The sequence below is a fragment of the Mus caroli genome, chromosome 2 (genome assembly GCF_900094665.2).
Source record: "Mus caroli chromosome 2, CAROLI_EIJ_v1.1, whole genome shotgun sequence".
Taxonomy (NCBI): domain Eukaryota; kingdom Metazoa; phylum Chordata; class Mammalia; order Rodentia; family Muridae; genus Mus; species Mus caroli.
Genome location: NC_034571.1, coordinates 49,994,642 through 50,015,986, shown reverse-complemented (window position 1 = coordinate 50,015,986; position 21,345 = coordinate 49,994,642). Strand labels below are relative to the sequence as shown.

Genomic DNA, 21,345 nt, shown 5'->3' with positions numbered 1-21,345 from the left:
CTAGGCCCCGGCATAGTCTCACAAGAGACAGCTATATTTGGGTCCTTTCAGCAAAATCTTGCTAGTGTATGCAATGGTGTCAGCGTTTAGAAGACTTAGTTTCCTCTCACCTCCTTCAGGAAGACATTTTATACTGTTCTCTAAAGCTAAAAGCTGCCCTGTGCATACAGAACTTAGACATGAGAGCTAGATTTGGAACCAAAAGAGGAGGTTTTGATATTCAGCATTACCTATTGCTAAACACACAGCTTTTTCTATGATGCCAAAATGCTCAGCTATATAATAAAATTACAGGGACTCATAGTGTTCTGCTAAGGATGTAGTCAAATAATGAATATGCAGCTTTCTTGACAACAAAATGCATAACATGCATTACTTTATCACCTCCTTAATAATCCTCCAATATTGTAGGCATGTATCTAATCATCTATCCATTTTATTTCCATATCACTGTGTATTAAAATATTTGGTATCAGTCTATATTTTCTTTTATCCCCTTAGGCTAAAAGTATAGAAAATATAAAATAATTACTTTGATCACATTTACCCCTTAAGTTGTTCTGCAGTTTATTTCCTGTTTGCTGGTAAATGTATTTTAAAAGTTTTTCTTTTCCTACATATCTTCAAAATCCAATTACCTTATCTTATTTTGCAGAATACTGAATCCATCATCCAGAAGTGCTCATAAGGCCTTTTATGGGCTTTCATTATTCTTACTTTCCTGCCTCTCTGCAGCAGCTGACACTGTTGACAATCGCCATAACTTTCTAAGTTTTTGTGACATTATATTAGCTCTTCTGTGACAGGTTTGCCTTTGCCTTCACTTTCCCTTCCTTCTCCCAACGTGTAGGTGTGACTTAAGGACGCACCCTGCTCTGTTTCTTTTCCTATTTTCTCTCTTAGCAAACCTATCCATGCTCAAATATTTATTTAATTAGAAATCCATAAAGCTAACTTTCAAATCTGTCATCTTGCCTACAGTTTGCCTAAACTCTGCAACACAATCTCTAACTTCAAGTATATCTTTAACTTTATGCGACCTTAAGGAGTCTAGAGTTTCCATTCTTATCACCAAGGTGATGACAGTGTTTTGAGTTCCTGGGGTCATTCTGCAGAGTTAAAGAGATGACCAAGGAGTAGTCACTTTCAGCAGGGCTAATTAATAAACTGAAACATGTCATCATAGGATTTGTGAGGTACATTTTCTAAATAGACTCTTTATGAAAGTTTCTCATTTAAATACATTCAAACATTTGGATGATTTCTCAAAACTTTTTGACTTTTAGATGGCCATTTAAGAAATAGACCACACAGTGGTTTCACCTGTTAAAATATAAAACACCAAAACATAAATACAGAATTTAATTCTTTGATTAAAATAAAGAAAAGGTATAAATCAAGGATTGGATGCTGTTTAGCTATAAAATGGTGATATAAATGGAAATGTAAAAACAAACAAACTTTCATAATGGAGTGAGACATCACAGAAAAAGAAATAATACTAAGGATCACCTTGGCACTATCACTGAGTTAATAATTTCATAAGAAAATTTTCCATCCATTTTAGCATATTTTTAGTGCAAATTAGTGGTTGGTTTGAAAATTACTGAAACCATTCTTAGTACATTTCATCCACCCAGTAAGATTTTCATACGTGGTGAATAGTGTAAAGTTGATAATTTTCAAAGATAACTAAAAATCTGCTAACTTCCACAATCAGTTTTTCAGTGATCCTTAAACACTGTTTCATTAGTACTTAAAACTCATTTTTGAAGTTGGATCAAAGCCTCCTCTTAGTATTATCTTACACCTCAGAGTCATTTCTCATATCTAGGATCTGTTATTGCAGAAACTGCTGAGGCTTATTTAAACGAATTTCATAATTAGTTTCTTTTTTTAACTACATTTCTGGTTGACTAGAACAACAGTGAAATGATTGGTAGTCAAGTACTTAAGATAGACATTGCTAAGGGTGACAGTATAATCATAGCTTAAGATGTTGCACATTTATTGCACTAGTTACCATAGAGATTTAAATTTGGCTCTTTAATAACAAGTACATGGGATTGACTTTGAATGCATTAATTCTGGCTAGCAATAGGTTTCCTAGTCAACTGTTTGGGAAAGCAGCAGTGTTGGAACTTTGTCCTAGAAGTCATTGTGGGACCACATTCTTATAATTATTAAGATCAATGTTTTTGAGATTTTAAGGGATACTTTACTTACTATGTCGATCAATGAAATTCTAACTCCAAGAACCACATATGCAGTTCTTCTGTGGTATCTCATTCATTTAATTTCTCAGAGGGGAAACAAGAGGTCAGACATGAAATCTCTGGCTCTGTCTCTGTCTCTGTGTGTGCCTCTGTGACTGTCTCTGCCTCTCTGTCTTTTTGTCTCTGTCTCCATGTGTGTGTGTGGGGGAAAGGTGTTCATGCATGTGTATACATGTGCAAGTGTGTTCAAGGAAGGCCAATAAAAGATGTTTGCCACCATCCTCTATTGATTTCCTACTGACTTCTGAAACAAGGCTTTTCACTAAAGTTTAGACACCACTTTTTGGTTAAATATATTCCAAGTGAACTTCCTGGCTTTGAGCTCCAGTGCATATGCTACAGGCCATACAACCACATAAGGCTTTGTATGTGGGGATTCAAACTCAGATTGTTATGCTGTGTTTTTACTCCTTCTTCATATCCACAAACCTGAATTCAAATATCCTCATATTGAGTTAGAAAGTAGAACAAAGTTCATTAATAAATTCAAGGAAGGAACCCACACATAATGATTTTAATAAACAAAGACTGTTGATGCCTATGCTCTGCATTTCTTGTGTTATCTACAATGCAATTGAACTATTTGAGCCAACACCAACTTTGGGGAGTCATTGTTTTTGTTTTAACAGTATGTTGTGGAAATTAAACTCAGGTCACCAGAATTGCATGACAGGCACATTTACCCACTGAGAGTTCTCTGTGAGACCTATTTTTAAAATTTATAAATTCATCCCTAGCTTTATGAAACCACAGCCATCTCCCTCCTGTGTAATCATGATGTATGATGTCAAGGGACTGAGAGTTGTACCATTTTATGGAATTTTCCCTAAAATTCCCACACCAACTGAAATCAAGAAGCCATATATTGTAAAAACATTCATTGAGTCGAGAGAGGGTTTAGGTACACATGATGCTAACTATATTATACAGTCTGAATAGTTGGGCACATGTCTGCTACATTAGAGGTGACAGAACAGAAACAGAGAAATTTGAACATTCAAACCAGTGAGAGAAACACTAACACATATGACTAATAGATGCTGAAACCTATTATGACAATTTGTACAAGAATATGCTACAATTTACTGTGCAAAATAAGGTCTTCAAACAATATAAACTCTTAGAACATGGACTACTTGGCTGTTTTTTTTTAATATATTATACCTAGAACAATACTTCATAAATAGCAAATACACATGTCAGCTAACATATTTTTTTCTGAGAAAATGAGTTGTATTTTCAACACTTTCATGTCTTCCAGATTCAGTAATCCTATACATTTAGCAAAGACAGACACAGATAATTTCATGGCTCCCCAAAACATTTTTATGTACTCTATATGTTTTATCTTAACAATCCCTCTACAAAAACTTGCACAATTGATTTCTTCATATGATTTTGGCTTAGGCTCAAATATCCTCTTAAAGGTATCTAGGATACCTAAATAACATTTTAATCTAATGGCAAGTGTCTCAACAACAAAATTATACATACATATATATGTTGTTAAAAATATTAAACCTTTATATGTAGTGCTTTCTTACGCTTTCCACTTTTATAGGAGAAAAATCAAAGCTCAGAATCTAAGATAAATTGTGTTGAATTCATTAGTCATATTTAGATATAAAAAGAAACATTCATTTCATAAAGGAATATATCAGGGTACATTGAATATAAATCAGCAGGATAATATTTTATTTTTATTCTATATTTCTATTATAACACTTTTCAATCCACTGTATTTTAATGAAAAACATACATGCAAAAATCCGCACTAATACTAGCAAACAATACAGATATGTAAGAAAAATATTATCCTCCATGATAGAGTTGGCTTCATCCCACAAATGCAGTGACATTTTAACAACAACAAAAACCCAGTGATATAAATGAATTTAATGTGAAGATTTCACATGTTCACCTCAGTAGACTCAAAAAAGTGCTTTAATAAAATACACAATACTTTCATAATAATAATCCAGAAAAACTAGATTTGAAAGGCTCATACCTCAATTTAATAAAAATTATATGTGACATACCCACAGCCAATACTGTCCTATGCAGAAAAAACTTGAAGCCACCCCATTAAACTCAAGAATAAGGCCAGACTATCCAGTTCCCAACTCCTTTCAACATTCTAGTGAGAAGACTGGAATTTTTGTTTCTTTAAACATTCAGAAATACTATCGAAAGGTACCCTTGTTTGAATTCCATTTGTTGGGTTGTGGGATGAGTTTAGACTGTCTGTAGTACCTGTCTATAATGCCTTGCACTCTATAAGAAGGGTGGCTATGCCAGCTGAAGATAATTTCTGTTACTGTGTGACATTTGGAATGCTGGGAACTTTTCTGAAGATGTAAATGCTAGAGCCCCAGTTGCAGGGTAATTATTCATTGCTCATTTAGGTAGGTTGAGTGTGGTTTAAATTTCTGGAGAAACAGATTGAAGAAGACATTAGAGCCCCTTCTTAGAATTGGGAACAAAACACCCATGGAAGGAGTTACAGAGACAAAGTTTGGAGTTGAGACGAAAGGATGGACCATCTAGAGACTGCCATATCCGGGGATCCATCTCATAATCAGCTTCCAAATGCTGACACCATTGCATACACAAGCAAGATTTTGCTGAAAGGACCCAGATATGGCTGTCTCTTGTGAGACTATGCCAGGGCTTGGCAAACACAGAAGTGGATGCTCACAGTCAGCTATTATATGGATCACAGGGCCCCCAATGGAGGAGCTAGAGAAAGTACCCAAGGAGCTGAAGGGATCTGCAATCCTATAGGTGGAACAACAATATGAACTAACCAATACCCCGCCCCCCCCCCGATCTTGTGTAAAGGATTGGTAGAATTGTGGCTGAGAAAATAACCAGGATACCAAAAGCAATTGACAGGTTCAATGGAATCTAAGTCAAAACCTTCATATCATTCTCCATAGAAAGAGAAAAACACATCCTTAAATCAATATGAAACACAAAAAACTATAGGGGTCCAAAAGTAATCGTCAGCAAAAAGAAGAGTCATGGATGGTCTACCTTAGCAGATTTCAGGCTCTTACATGGGGCTCTAGTAAGAGAAAAAGGATGGTGTTGTCCCAGAGGCAGGCAAAGATATCAACAAATGAGATAGAAGACACAAGCACAAATGTATGTCGTTATGACCACCTAATTTTTGACAGGATACTTGTTATAGATGGTTGCTGTCAACAGTATACAAAAATCCAAAAAAAAAATAAATAATAAACAATTAAATAAAAATAAATAAATAAATAAATAAATAAATAAATAAATAAATATAAAACCACAGTATAGAAAACAATTCAGTTAATACATAGGCCATGCAACAATACAAAGCATATTCAAAATAAGAAAGGAAAATGAATAATACATATCTTAGTCTTCAAAATCTTCAGCATTTCAATAAAATGCAAGTTAAACTTTCAGATTTTGTCTTACTCTAATCAGAATATTTTAGATTATGAAAGCAAGTAACAGTGCTGACAAATATGAAAGGAATGGTTTGGTCAGATTAGAAAAATACTACAGGTACTCTGGAAATCAGTCTGGACAAATCAGTCAGAGAGAGAGAGAGAGAGAGAGAGAGAGAGAGAGAAACAATAACACCATCATCAACAAATTAAAATAAATCAACTATATGATACAGCTATGATCTTCCTCAGCATAAGCACAATGGACTCAAAATTATAGTTCACAGATCTATTGTATTTGTTGATAATCTATTCATAAGACCTAGGAGATAAAGACAAATAAAATGTCCTTGAATTGATGAAGGAATGATGAAAATATAATACATGTACACTATGAATTATTATTAAGCAGTAAAAATGGGAGGTCATGACAAAACTAAAAAATATGTTATTCTCTAATTGTGAGAATCTATACTTGAAAATGTTGCATGTTCTAATCTTATATAATATTAATACAAGCTACAGAATAGATTAGGGAATATATAAAAGAATTCTTTTTAATTTTATTTATTAGATATTTTCTTTATTTACCTTTCAAATGTTATCCCCTTTCCTAATTTTCCCTCTGAAAATCACCTGTCCCCGCCGCCTCCCCATGCTCACCAACCCACCCACCCCTGCTTTTTGGCCCTGGCATTCTCCTATAATGGGGCATATAATCTTCACAGGACCAAGGGCCTCTCCTCCCATTGATGACCAATTAGGCCATTTTCTGCCTCAGATACAGCTAGAGCTATGAGTCCTATCATGTGTTTTCTTTTGTGTATGTCAACAAAAGTTTGCTGACAGGAACCTGATAGAGCTCTCTCCAGGGAGGCTCTGCCAGTGCCTGACAAATACAGAAGTGGAGGCTCACAGCCATCCACTGGACAGAGCACAGGATCCCCAATGAAGGAGCTAGAGAAAGTACCCAAGGATCTGAAGGGGTTTGCAGCCCCATAGGAGCAACAATAAATAATATGAACTAATCAGTACGCCCAGAGCTCCCTGAGACTAAACCACCAATAAAGGCATTCTTTTGCATTTTCTGGTTTCATTTAACACATTAAGTCCTCCAAGTTCTGAAACTTTAACCTATTATACATTTAGAAGCAATGTAAGCAATGAGGTCTTGTTAATAGAATTCTAAAGTTTTACTATTGTGTAATCTATTTGGCCATTGCCTTTGTTTTATCCATGGACATACAGAGAATCATATAATTAAAACATCATAACTCAAAATAAAATTATTGAATGTTTTCATACAACATATTAAGATCATGCTCTTTCTTTTCTCGAAGTCTTTCCAGGTCCATACACTCACCAGACTCCATACCATTTCACTTTCTCTTTAAAAACCAACCAAAACCACAAATCTGAACTAAATAAGATAAATAAAACACAAACACATACCCCATAGAACACAAATCATCAGAGTATTAAAACAACTAAATTTCTTACATGATACTTATTCAGTGTCATTAAAATTATAAAAGTTAAAGTCTCTGATATATTACTCTATAATTTATATTTAATTTCTCTTCCTTTGAATATAGAGAAATGTTTAAATAATGGGTCAATCTAAAGGGGTAGAGTAGACATCAGAAATCCTAGATACAAGGCCAGATATGGCAGTTTTAATACCAGCAGTCAGAATGTGGCTGTTATAAATTCTTGACTAGATTGGGCTATCCAGTGACATTCTGTCTAAAACAAACAATGGATCAGTAACAACAAGAAGAAAAAACCATAAAGTGCAGATGAGCATTTCAGATTTAATATCCACTCAACAGGTATTCAGATAGTTGTATGCTGGATAAGTTCATTAATACTGGTTTATAATGTTTAAAAAACATTTTACTGATTATTTGTGAATTTCATATGATGGGGTCATGTATACATATGATCTCAGCTTATCATCCCATAGTTATTAAAAGATGGCAAAATTAGTCACAATGTAAACTATATATTACAGTTCCATTTAACACATTTAAGGAAAAGCGAGCCATAAAGCAATACAAATAAAAATTATGAACAAAATATGGGCATACAAAGATTAACTTCAACTGAGGGAAAGACCTTCTTCATTTACTAGGTCCTATAATTTTCAAAAAAAGGAAATTGGAGTCAAGTTTTCTACATTGACAGATATATACTTTCCTTATGCAAAAGAATTAAGTGCATAAAAAGGCAGAGAGTTCTAGTAGAAGCATGTCAGGAAGACATTTCTGGAAAGAGATTTCCAGCTAGCACATCATTCTGGCTGACTTTCATTTGTTAAAATTTAAATTGGATGGAAAAGTTTTTAGTTTCTTGTAATATTGTAAAACAGTTTCCTCAGTGTCTTTCACACTATTTTTTGGAGACTCTGCCTTTTGCTTTTCTGCTGTTTATTGTGTTTACTAAATTCTTTCCACTCCATTGCTTATACGGTTTGGAAAGAAGTCAATTTCATACACTGAGGTAACGTTTTCCTTGGTTATATAAACCAAATAAACATATTGCACTTTAGAACAGACTTCTTTAGAAAAGAGAATAGATAAACAGAATGTAAATTCCTCTCTCTAAAGTAAATGCTCAGTTACTGGTAAAAACGTGTATTTTTTTATGATAGCAACAATAATAAGCAAACAATCCCATACGTATAATCAAACTATATTTTCTGAAATGCAATTTTTTTGTTTTTTCTAACTATAGGCTTACACCTGAATTCATTAATCATTTTGATTATGTTCAAGATATGTAAAGACATTGTTTTAAATGTTCCAAAGCCATTTATTGAAAAATCCTGGGGTTTTTTTTGTTTTTTGTTTTTTGGTTTTTTTTTTGTCATCAACCTTTGAATACTTGCTGACATGATTATGCTGATATAATGTAGGTTCGTTTTCAGGCTTTCAGTTTTGTTTCATTGTCTTGCTATTCCACAGTCTTAATTACTGGAACTAGCAATGCATTTTGAAATCATACTGTTGTTCAAGTTTTTGGTTTACCGAAGTGACTTTAAACATTCTGTAACACATATGTTTTCATGTGTGTTGTAGAATCAGCTAGCCAAATGCTAAAAAAATAAATGTCCCCTGAAGCCTGCTTAGTCATACTGAATGAAATGGGGAAGCAGTCTTTATGATGTAAAAGTTATTAAAAATAGATGTGGTACATTTATTGGTTTATTTAAATCTTTTAATTCTTACAGTATAAAATTGAAATCTTATTACTCTCTGATAATCATTCCATCATGTTTTTCATATAGTGATATATTTTTTCAATCTGATAGAGTTGGGCCCCACGTGGAATTGCAGAGTACTATTGCATATTTTAACATTTTATAAATTCTGTGGGAGTTTTTAGATAATCTGCAATAACAGTTCTAATCTTTTCCCCTTCCTGTGTGTTTTGCTTTAATTGTTTTAAACGCTATTGCATTACAAAAGTTTCAATACATATTTAAGTAGAACTGGTAAGAATGCCAACTTCATCTTTTCTTCATCCCGCTGTGTGAGATAGTGTTCCATCTCGTTTTTCTTCTGTTTTTGTGTGTACGACGTGCACATGTGTGCATGTATATAAGGACACATGCACAGCTGAGTGTGTGTATATGTATGTCTGTATGTGAGAGAGAGAGCGAGCAGGGAGAGGGAGAGACTGAATTTGTGTATAGCCTCAAGGTTGCTGTTAATAATCATCCTCTATTCCTGTTCCACATTATGTATTGACGTTAGTTAAGTTTCCTGGTCAAACGTGGAGTTTAAAGACTTGACCAGTATTAGTAGCTGGCTTGCTTTGTTGCTCATTTATCTCTGCTTGCTAGAATTTGAATGGATAGGCTGCCATGCCCAAATCATAGTTATATGAGTTTATCCGGATCTTGCCCTCATACTTGTTCGAATGAAGATTCAATCACCAAGAAATTTCCCCAACTCGTGCATTACATTTTTTATTGCTAGAAGTGTATAGATTTTATATTCAATCTCCATTAACTTTTCTACACACTGTGACCCTTCTATCAATTTTTTTACTAGCTCAATTATTCAAAGACTTTGTTCCTTTGCCTTCCTTAAAAACAGAACAATCTGCTTTCTGTTAAAACCCTTTTCAAATCCATTCCTTTGATCAGTTCATTTTTCTTTTTTCATTTGGTAATGTGGATATTTATATTGATTTTTAAACATTAAACCAATATTGCATCTCTGTGATTAATTTCACTTAGGTGTAATATTTATCATATTAGAGATTAACTTAAAATCGTGTTAGATCATTTTTTAAATCTATGCTCACAGGGGACATTGGTTTGTAGTTAAATATTGTTGTGGTTTATTTTATCAGAGAAATGCTAGTTTTACAAAGTCAATAGTGACTTATCTCCTTCTTTAATTGTCTGAAAATATATGTGCTAACATTTATGTGTTCCTATAAAACCCTTTGATAGAATTCAGCATTAGTGTTATCTAGGTAAAGAGTTCCTGCTGAAAAATATTTCCCAAAGTTCACATATTTCTTTACTAGATGCAAGACTAATATGTTGATTTACTATGTGGTCTGGCACTTCCTTTTAAGGAAACTGTCAATTTAATTAAGTTTCCTATGGTATTATATAACCTTGTACTATCCATACAAATCCTATGCACCTTTAATATAATTAAAAATTCTATCACCATATCTCCTTTACTTTTCTCAGTATTGGTAATGTTTATTATTTGTCTGTTTTTCACAAGTTCAGAAAGAAATTTAAATATTTTACTGATTTTCCTAAGGGGACAGGGTTTTGCATTCACCATGTTCCTTTAAAATTTTTCTTCTTTTATAATTAATTCATCTTTACTTTCATCCTCATTATTTCTTTTGGTGTGGGGAATTTGGGAGACACTTTATATATGTGTTGGATATTCAGGTATTGAAGGGCTTTTTACAGCATTCTCTCATGGCCATATTTCAAGGATGAGGTTATTATTAAATGATACTCAAGAATGATGTGGTTTGCTCAAATCTGCAAACTTTATTACCACATTTCAAGAGATGTCTTCTATGATAAAATTCATATGGGAAGCAGTATACTAAAAAACTGTATCCATAATTCATTTTATCCTTCTTTCCAGCATAAAAGTTATTGCTCTGTCTTTTCCATTCTAGAAATTGACAAACTAAAACTTTGCAGATTTGATAACTTATTCCAATTTAATCCCATAGAGAGTAGAATAGATGGGGTTTGGACACAGGCTGATTAACAAACTTCTAAGCATTATTCTATTGTGACATGGAGAAAGGCTTTTCCACTTTTTGTTCCTTAACAAAATCAAGTCAACTGACTCTGATTCAATTGGTGGCAGCCTATGTTCTTCATCACATGAATAAAATAATATAGACTTTTAAAATTATTTTTTTGTGTCGTGATGACCGCTCCATGTCTTGATGTAAGGAATTTTACTAACAATGTATATTGGGCGATATGCTTATAAGATTACCATTTAAAGACAGATGGTGTTATTAGAGTACTTCTGAATTTATTTTCATTTTATCATTTTCCTCTATCAAATGTTCTTCCATAAAATCTCCAAAGCCAAAAACTCTGTAAAATTCCAACCCCTTAACATGACTTAAGAACTACACTGTCCTCATCCCTTCTCTAATTATTTTCTTAAACAATAATGACTAATATATTAATACAATTTCTTGATCTTGGATATCATCAATTGCCTTTATTAAAATGTAAGTAACCACAAGCCCATCAAGTTTGTCTATCAGTATTATGTATTTACAATTTTTGAACTCAATAAATGCTGGTTACATTAATGCATTTATGTTAAGACATTATTCTTAGGATTTGCGGTATATCAGTAACATGCACAATTTAATGAAGAAAATATTTGAATTATTTTTTGCAGGGGCCCTAGGATTTTCTTGTAGCTATTCTTGCTGCTGCGGAATACATATTTTCTAGCACAGAAGGGAACAATCAAAGAAAGGTAATATCACAGATGAAGCTACTATGTCAGCAATCTGGAAGGAGAGTGTATGCATGTGGTAGTTTCATATCTCTTCACTACTAATAATTCTTCAGTCTACTACAGAACATGAGAATAGGCTGAGGATGAAATGGCAGGGCACAGAACAATGATGAGGTGACTGGCAGCACTGAGAATAAGCATAACTCTGGAGAATGACAGCTTGTATTTGCCAGTCACCTTCATTTTGCTTTCCTGACATCTCTTACATGTGTAACTTTGACACATTCCTAACCTTCCTCATTGGGCCTTCTTAATTAGTTATGTAGTTATCAACAGCCATATGATGAAGTCTCACTCTAATGTAATTGATGTGATCAAAATAATGGAAAGTAATGCCAGATATTCTAGCTTATTTGTAAAAGAGATGCAAGACAATACTTTTAAAAGCACACACACACACATATAATGTACTTGTTATATGTTCTCTTCCCACATGCCTAGTATATGCATATGGAGTCTCTTAGAGCAAAACCTTACAGATTTTGATTATTTCCTCTAAGAATAAAGGCAAACTGCTTTTATGTTTATCAATATTTTCCTTCTTTCTTTATATCTTTACTTGATTTGATTTACAGTAGGGCAAAATTCTTATTTCCATCATTGTTTGGTCTACGTTAACAGGATTAGATCTCTAAATGTCTTCAAAAGTTCTGTAAAACATTACACAGATTTGATAGCAGGAAGATAGTTCTAATCTTTTGTTGACAAGTTATACACAGTATACACACATACATACATAAATAATAAAAAATCTATTTATGGTCATCAGTATCATTTTAATTAGAGACAAATGTAACAAAAAATGGTTGTTCTACTGCTTTAGAAAAATATCATACAACATCAGGAAAACTAAATTCTACATTAGAAAAAAGTAGCGTAATTCAATAATTTAATAACCATCTTTTCAAATTTAGGGAGGAAATTTTTTAAATTTTTATTTTATTTTGTCTTCATGTATATATGTGCATCACAATTGCCTCGTTCCTGAACAGGTCACAAGAGGATAACAGATCCCTAGAATTATCATTATAGATGACTATGTAGTACCATATTGGAAAGTAAACTAGGATACTCTTGTAGAATCTACAAGAACAGCATGTGCTTTTAAGCACTGAGTCATCTTTCGAGTCCCTCAAATATTAATAATTTCTTGCAAGGAACCACACATACTTACTGTTACTGGAAACAAACTTTCAACTTGATGTTCAAAACTAGTTTTCAAATACTTACATAAATGTGTCCAGACTAACTGGTCTTATTTTAAATGATACTGTTTTAAGTGTTTTGTATTAAATTTTATTAAAGAATAACTAGTCATTAAACTAATTCATTTAAAAATAATATGCGTGATTGAATGTAACATACTTAAAACCTCTTTTCTAGTACTAAATTAAAGACACATTTGCGAGCCTATATTTCCAATTTTGCCTATAAAATACTCACTAAGGTTAGTTCTGAATTTTCATTTATTTCCAAGGTTTTGTATTAGGTGAATTTGTAGTTTTCAAAAACAATAACAAAAAATAAAACTTACAAACAATCATGTCTATGGTTGCAAACAATCCAGTCATGCCTCTAGCTGGATTATCAGAATTCCTTGACTACAGTCAAACTTAAAGTTCCTTAAAAAGAAACTCATGCAGCACTTGCAATTCAGGTCACATAAACACTTCCAACTACCAAATAAAAAACACAATATTGATTTATGGGGAAAGCTTCAATTAGCAAATAAGGCTACTCTAATTCAACAAGTGAATACCTTAATATATTGTAAGTAAAAATAAAAATGATTTTTAAATGTAAAATTCCAAATTTAAGAGTAAAATTTGCATGCAATAGGACTCAATTAAAGATTTTAAAGAAACATATAAACCAAATGTAAACACTAAATTGAATCACTTAGAAAAATTGACAGTAAATTATTGGGTGTGATAGATGCATGCTACCTTATACTATGTTCAGAGTTTAAAAATAAAGAAAAATACAATTACCCTAAAAGACATTTCAAGATTCTCTCCACCCCAGATATCCATTCCTGCATCGTAAGTTCCTATCTCTTCAAAGTAGTTTCTGTCAATAGAAAATAGGCCACCAGCCATAGTAGGGGTCCTAGTTGAAAACAAAACAAAAGAAAAGAATATGTTTTGAAAACAATGTGTGGAGTTTAATGATACTATAGCAAATAATTTTGACATCTTAAATATTTGAATATTCCTCAAAAAAAATCAAGCTGGAAACACAATATCAAGGTGTGAAAGCATTTAAAATTTCCAAATTGCATTTATATTTCACACATTTTTTGCAAAATTAGATTAAATTACTTTGTTTTATTAAAGGTGATAAAATAGAAACATTGAAGAAACAATGCCTAGTTAAATCTGCAGCTTCTCCTTTCCCCAAGGCAAAGCAAGAGAGGGCTCTGCCTTTTACATGGTTCTTAAAGAGATTACCTGATCTCAAAAATACCAGTTATGATCTTGGCCACAGTATTACAAATCACCTAATGTGAATTCCAGGAAACTGAGAATATGCTTTTTCTTCTAATAAAAAAAATGATCTTTCTCAATACTGAAGTATAGACTGCTATGACAATGTTTGTGGAAAACATCTAATGTTAATTACAGGTGTTATAAACAAAGGCAGTAAAGGAGTTTTACATCCACTTTTTATTTTCATTACATATATTTTAAAGATAATTATTTGTTTAAATCTAGACATACAGACATATCTTATATACCATTCAGGGTTTTAAAAGGATTTTCACATAGAATCTAAAATTTTCCACCAACAAATAAATTTGTATTTGGCTTATATTCTTGAAATTTCTCTACAAAAATGTGGCCAGGGAAACAGGTAGTTTATCTGCATATCTTCACCATTTCCTACTCTCCTACAAATCTAATCTCCCAGGCTCATCCCAAACTCTGCAGCAGAGCACCTGCCATTGTATTTCCTCAGGCTCTGCACCTATCTGCAGTGTATTATACAGAAAGATCTTCCCTTCATAACTACTATCCCCTACTCATGACTTTATGTAATCCCCAAATCCTGCGAGCCCACCCTGGGAACCAAATGCCTCTGAAACCATGGAACCAGGCAACCTAACTGCAGATGTTTACTTCTCCCTCAACTGTTCCAAGTCTAATCTGAGAGCCTAATTTCATGAGCTTTGTGGCAGACCACCTGCTTTGGTTTCTCTACACCCTTTCCATCATATGAAGACTAAACAGATCCCAGTGAAACACCCTGCTGTGGATACCACCCAGCTCATCTTCATTTCTCATAGGCTGCCAGTGCTTAGATAGACATTTTTGAAGTAATAACCAATGGTCACATAACACAGGATCCCAGAAGGAGTTTCTTCCATTTAATACACCATATTCTCCTAAGGACCAGAGAGGAAAAAAAAGAACAAAAGAGACAAAAACCAAAAACCAAGAAACAAAATATCCATGTAGAAAGACAAAACCAGATATCAACACTTAGAATTACAGCTCTCCCAAACCCAGATGGCTAGACTCCAGAATAAGAATGTTCACAGTCAGCTATTGGATGGATCACAGGGCCCCCAATGGAGGAGCTAGAGAAAGTATCCAAGGAGCTAAAGAGATCTGCAACCCTGTAGGTGCAACAACATTATGAACTAACCAGTACCCCGGAGCTCTTGACTCTAGCTGCATATGTATCAAAAGATGGCCTAGTTGGCCATCACTGGAAAGAGAGGCCCATTGGACAAGCAAACTTTATATGCCCCAGTACAGGGGAACGCCAGGGCCAAAAAATGGGAATGGGTGGGTAGGGAAGTGGGGGGTGGAGGGTATGGGGGACTTTTGGGATAGCATTGGAAATGTAATTGAGGAAAATACATAATAAAAATAAATAAAAAATAAATTAAAAAAAAAGAAAATTAACTCTCTCTTCTCTGACCTTGATAAACAGTGTTTGTTCTCACAATGAAAAGAATTTAGATACAATTTTCAACTATTCTAGAACAGGCATGACACACCTGACTAATTGCCTTCCTCAGTAAAATTGGAGCTATTTCTCTTCACATTAACTTAGATGAAAAGATTCCCAGTGGATTTGGGGCTGAATTCCCTTCCAGTGGTTTATGTTGTCTTTTTATGTCCATCTGTTTTATAATAAAAACATGAAATAAAAACAAAGAATACAGCCATAAGAATATGACTCCAGTAGAATCCAGCAATGCTATTGCAATGGGTCCAGGCAATCACACCATAACTAAAGCACAAAGCAAAGTCCTTATAATAGCCTTTATGGATATGATAGTTAACCTTAAAGAAAAATAAATAAATCCCTTAAATAAACCTATGAAATACCAAGGAAAGAGTAGGAGCAAATGAATAAAATAGTTCAAGACTTGAAAGTGGAAACATGATCAATTAATAACACTCAAATTGAGGGATATATGAAAATGAAAACTTTACAAAGTTTAACTTGAACCTCAGAGGCAAGCCTCACTAACACAAAAGATGAGAGAGAAAATCTCAGTATAGACACAGTAGAATATATAGATACCTAGGTCAAAGAAAATGCTAATTCTAAATGAATTCTACAAACAAAATCTAGGAAATTTGAGAGAATATGAAAAGACCAAATCTCAGAATAATAACAATAGAAGAAAAAAGATAAACTCAGATCAAAGGCACAGAATTATTTTCAACACTTCATAAAAAACAAATAAGTAAATAAAACAACAACGGCAACAACAAAAAATCCCTATGTAAAGATGCAGAGGCCTATCAAGGTACAAGAAGCATTCAGAACATCAAAATAGATGAGATGAGAACAGAAAATCTTATCTTCATAAAATAATGATAGCCACAAACACACCAATATTCCTCAAATTATTCCATGAAATCAGAACAGAAGAAACATTTTGCAATTTGTTTCAGGAGGCCACAGTTACCCTGACATGCAAGCCCCAAATCACATGAAAAATGATATAACTGTATCATTAAGGTACAAAAAGATATAATTGTAGACCATGTTTTCTTATGATCATGGATGCAAAATTCAGAACAAAACATTAGAAAATAGAATCCAAAATATATCAAGAAGTTTATACCACATTATCAAGGAGCCTTAAACCCAGAGATGGAGGGATGATTCAACATTTATGAATCAAAAATGCAATCCATGATATAAACAAACTGAAAGATAAAAAACAGGTGATCATCACAGATACAGAAAACAGTTTTTGACCAAACTCAACATCTCTTCATGATACAGGTGCTGGAGAGATAAAGGATACAATGAATGTACCTCAATATACTAAAGATAATTTTCAGCAAGTCCAAGGATATCATCAACTTAAATGGAGAGAAACTCAATACAATCCATTAAAATCAGGAAAAGGACAATACTGCTCACTCTTCTCATACCTACTTAATATAGCACTTGAAGTTGTAGCTACAGCAATAGGGCAACTGAATGAGAGGAAGAGTATACAAATTACAAGTGAAAAAGTCAAAGTATCTTCATTTGCAGATGATATAATAGTATACATAACTGCAATAGTTTGAATATGCTTGCCCTAGGAAGTGGAATATTAGGAGGTGTGGCCTTGACAGAATAGAACTGGTCTTGTTGGAGGAAGTGTGCTACTGTAGGATTATGTTTTGAGACCTCCTAGCTGTCTGGAAGCCAGTATTCTCCTGCTTGCCTTCAGGTGTAGAACTATCAACTCTTCCAGAGCCAAGCTTGCCTAGATGCTGCCAAGCTCTTGCCTTGATGATAATGGACTTAATATCTTTGAACCTGTAAGCAAGCCCCCATTAAATGTTGCCGTGGCCTTGGTGTCTCTTTGCAACAATGAAACCTTAAGACAATAACAAACCTTAAACATTCAATAAGAATCTTCTACTGTTGATAAACACTGTCAGCAAAGAAGCTGGGTATGAAATCAATTCACAAAACTCATGAGTCTCATATAGAATTGAAAAATGGACTGAGAAAGAAATTGAGGAAACATCTTTTACAAATGCCACAAATAATATAAAGTATGAAGGAATACCTTTAATCAAGCAAGTGGAAGACTAGTATAATATACCTTTAAGATACTGAAGAAAGGAATTGAAGAATATATCAGAAGACAAAATGATCTCTTATGGTCATTGATCAGTATTATTAATATAATAATAATGACCACCCCACCAAAAGCAATCTATATATTAAATAAAATCTCCATCAAAATTACAACACAATTTATTACAGACCTTAAAGGTCAATATTAATTCTAATAAAATGGAAGCACACACAGAAAAAAGCAATCTGGAATAATAAAAGAACTGTTTGAATTATCATCTTTCCCAAATTTGAAGTAATAATGCAGATCTATAGTTATAAAACAGCATGGTATATGGCCCCGAAACTGAAAATTTAATCAACTGCATCATATTGAAGTCCCAGAGATAAATGCAAACACCTATGGACATGTAATTTTTGATAAGGATGCTAGAAATACACACTATACAAAAAAGATAGCATCTTCAACCAACAGTGCTAGTCAAACTGGATGTCTGCATCTAGACGTATCCAAATATATCCACCCTTTTCACCTTGAACAAATCCCCACTCCAAATGGATCAAATACCTCAACATTAAACTAGTTACACCTAACCTGTTAGAATAGAAATTGGGAAATAGCCTTGAACTTATTGCCACAGAAAAAGACTCAGAACAGAGCACCCTTATCAAAGGCACTATGAAAAATGTACTTTTGATAACTGATAAATGTGACCTCATGAAACTAAAAAGTTTCTGCACAGGAAAGCACATCATTATTCAGACAGAGTGGAAGGGTACATAATAAGAAAATGATTTTTGTCAACTACATGTCTGATAGAGTGATAATATTCAAAATATATAAAGAACAATAGCAACTATATATTTAGAAAATTGATAACCCAACTGAAAATTAGGGTATAGAGCTAAACAGAATTCTCAAAAAAAGAAACAAACAGTGAGAAACTGTGGCGAATTGGGCTATGCACAGACCGGCTGTTCTCCAGTTGAGCTGAGGTCTGAATTCCAGGAAGGATGATAATTCACCTACATGAAACAATAGGCATTCCCTCATGCTCCTGGAACTGTGGCTCCTGCCTAAGTTACCACCCCCACAGCCCCCACAAGAGAAGCATGGTCAGTAGTCACGTAGACAGTGTCTCAAGCTTCTGTTCTTCAGGCTAAACTCCTCCCCCAATTACCTAGCATCAGTAAAGACCATAAAAAGGGCTGTTCAGCCCCTGCTTACTCTCTTACTTCTCATTCTCTTACTTCTTACCCCTCACCCTCACCCTTTCTCTCCTCTCTCTTTGTCTTCTCCTCTCTTCTCTCCTCTCCTCTCTCCCTCTTATGCTTTTTTTTCTCTATAGCCTTCCCCCCTTTCTTTCTCTCTCCCCCTTCTTTCTTTCTCCATGCTTTTCTATAATAAAGCTCTAAAGTCATAGAATGTCTCTGCTCATCAAGATCCACTGCACTCATAAAACCTGGTGCCTTTAGCAAAGTAGCCCAAGGCTTCCAGGTAGGGCTGCCCCTTGCTACCCCCTGAAGAGTGAGTCAGAGGCTTAGATGCCCACCAGAAGATGAGTGGAAGGTAGATAGCAGCCCTCCTATGCCTGACTGACCAGGAAAGAGGTGGAACTTTGGCAGGGTGTGGATTGCTCCTCCCTTTTTCCCCAGGACCCCCCTTTTTAGTCCCCAACAAGAAACAGTTCAAGAAATATTCCACATCCTTAGTTATTGGGAATTACAAATCAAAACTATTTCAGAATATTATCTTGCACCTTCAGAATAGCCTACATCAATAAAGCAAGCAATAGTTCATTCTGGTGAGGATATGGAGTAAATAAATGGAAAGCTCATCTATTGCTGATGGAAGTGCAAACTTGTATAGCACTATGAAAATTAGTGTGGTGGTTCCTCAGGAGGAGGAAATGGATCTACCCCAAGAACCAGGCATAACACTCTTAATCAGGTACCTAAAGGAAGCTTAATTATACGACACAAACCTATGCTAAGCGTGCCTATTGATACTCTAAGCATATTAGCCAAAAAATTGGAAACTAACTAGAAGTCCCTCAGCAGAAATATGGTTATATAAATTGTGGCACAGTTATACTATGAGGAATCTTTCAGAAGTGAAAAAATGAAATAGTAAAATTTCCATGGATTCGATGGAGCTAGAAAAACATCATTCTGAGTAAGGTGACGCAGATACAGAAAGATAAATATGTTATGTATTTACTTATATGTGGATATTAGCTGTTATGTTAGTGAAGAGGAAGTTAGAATCTATAGAAACGCAGGTGTTAGGAATAGAATAAGAGACCAGGAGAGAAAGATTTGGCTGGAAAAGGGAAATAGAATAGTTGTGGAGAATTAAGTGGTCAGGGGGATAAGGAATGTTCATGGGGATGAGGGGTAGAATATGTGAAAAAAGAAAGGGCCATTTGACCCTTCCGGTCCCGCCAGCACCTGGGTCTCTAGGGCACAGAGTCCGCTGACACCCACATGCTACCCAAAAGACCCGCCACAGGATCTTAAGACTTCTGGTGAGTGGAACACAGCTTCTGCTCCAATCCAATTGCGCACGGGACCTGAGACTGCAATAGTTAGGGAAGCAGAAAACCTGGCATGATCAGGGGCACAAGTCCTTTCCGGTCCCACCAGCAGCAGGGTAGCTAGAGCACAGAGTCAGCTGACATGCACCAGCTACCCGCAAGACCCGCCACTGGATCTTAAGACCTCTGTGAATGGATCTCAACTTCTGCCAGGAGGCAGGTTCTAACACCAGATATCTGGGCACCTTCCCTGCAAGAGGAGAGCCTACCTGCAGAGAGTACTCTGAATACTGAAACTCAGGAGACAGCTAGTCTCCCAGGTCTGCTGATAGAGGTTAACATAAACACCTAAGGAACAAGATCTAACCAGAGACAAGTACAACAACTAACTCCAGAGATTACCAGATGGCAAACAGCAAACGTAAGAGTCTTACTAACAGAAACCAAGACCACTCACCATCATCAGAACTCAGCACTCCACCCAACCCAGTACTGGGCACTGCAACACACCCGAAAAACTAGACTCGGATTTAAAAGCATATCTCATGATGATGGTAGAGGACATCAAGAAGGACTTTAATAACTCACTTAAAGAAATACAGGACAACACTGCTAAACAGGTAGAAGACCTTAAAGAGGAAGAACAAAAATCCCTTAAAGTATTGCAAGAAAACAGGACCAAACAGGTGATGGAATTGAATAAAACCATCCAAGTTGTAAAAAGGGAATTAGACACTATTAAGAAAACCCAAAGAGAGGCAACTCTGGAGATAGAAAACATAGGAAAGAAATCTGGAACCATAGATATGAGCATCAGCAACAGAAGACAAGAGATGGAAGAGAGAATCTCAGGTGCAGAAGATTCCATAGAGAACATCTGCACAACAATCAAAGAAAATACAAAATGCAAAAAGATCCTAACACAAAACATCCAGGAAATCCAGGACACAATAAGAAGACCAAACCTACAGATAATAGGAGTAGATGAGAATGAAGATTTTCAACTTAAAGGGCC

General features: G+C 34.6%; 1 protein-coding gene across 5 annotated transcripts in view; it reads right to left on the bottom strand.

Moving 5' to 3' along the window:
• Positions 1 to 21,345, bottom strand: part of Galnt13 (polypeptide N-acetylgalactosaminyltransferase 13) — a 617,871-nt gene that overhangs the window by 205,168 nt on the left and 391,358 nt on the right. For all 5 annotated transcript variants that reach the window (XM_021153165.2, XM_029474531.1, XM_029474530.1 and 2 more), the window contains one exon: positions 13,737 to 13,854. In XM_021153165.2, the coding sequence (XP_021008824.1) occupies positions 13,737 to 13,854 (118 nt within the window). The remainder of the gene's footprint in view (positions 1 to 13,736; positions 13,855 to 21,345) is intronic.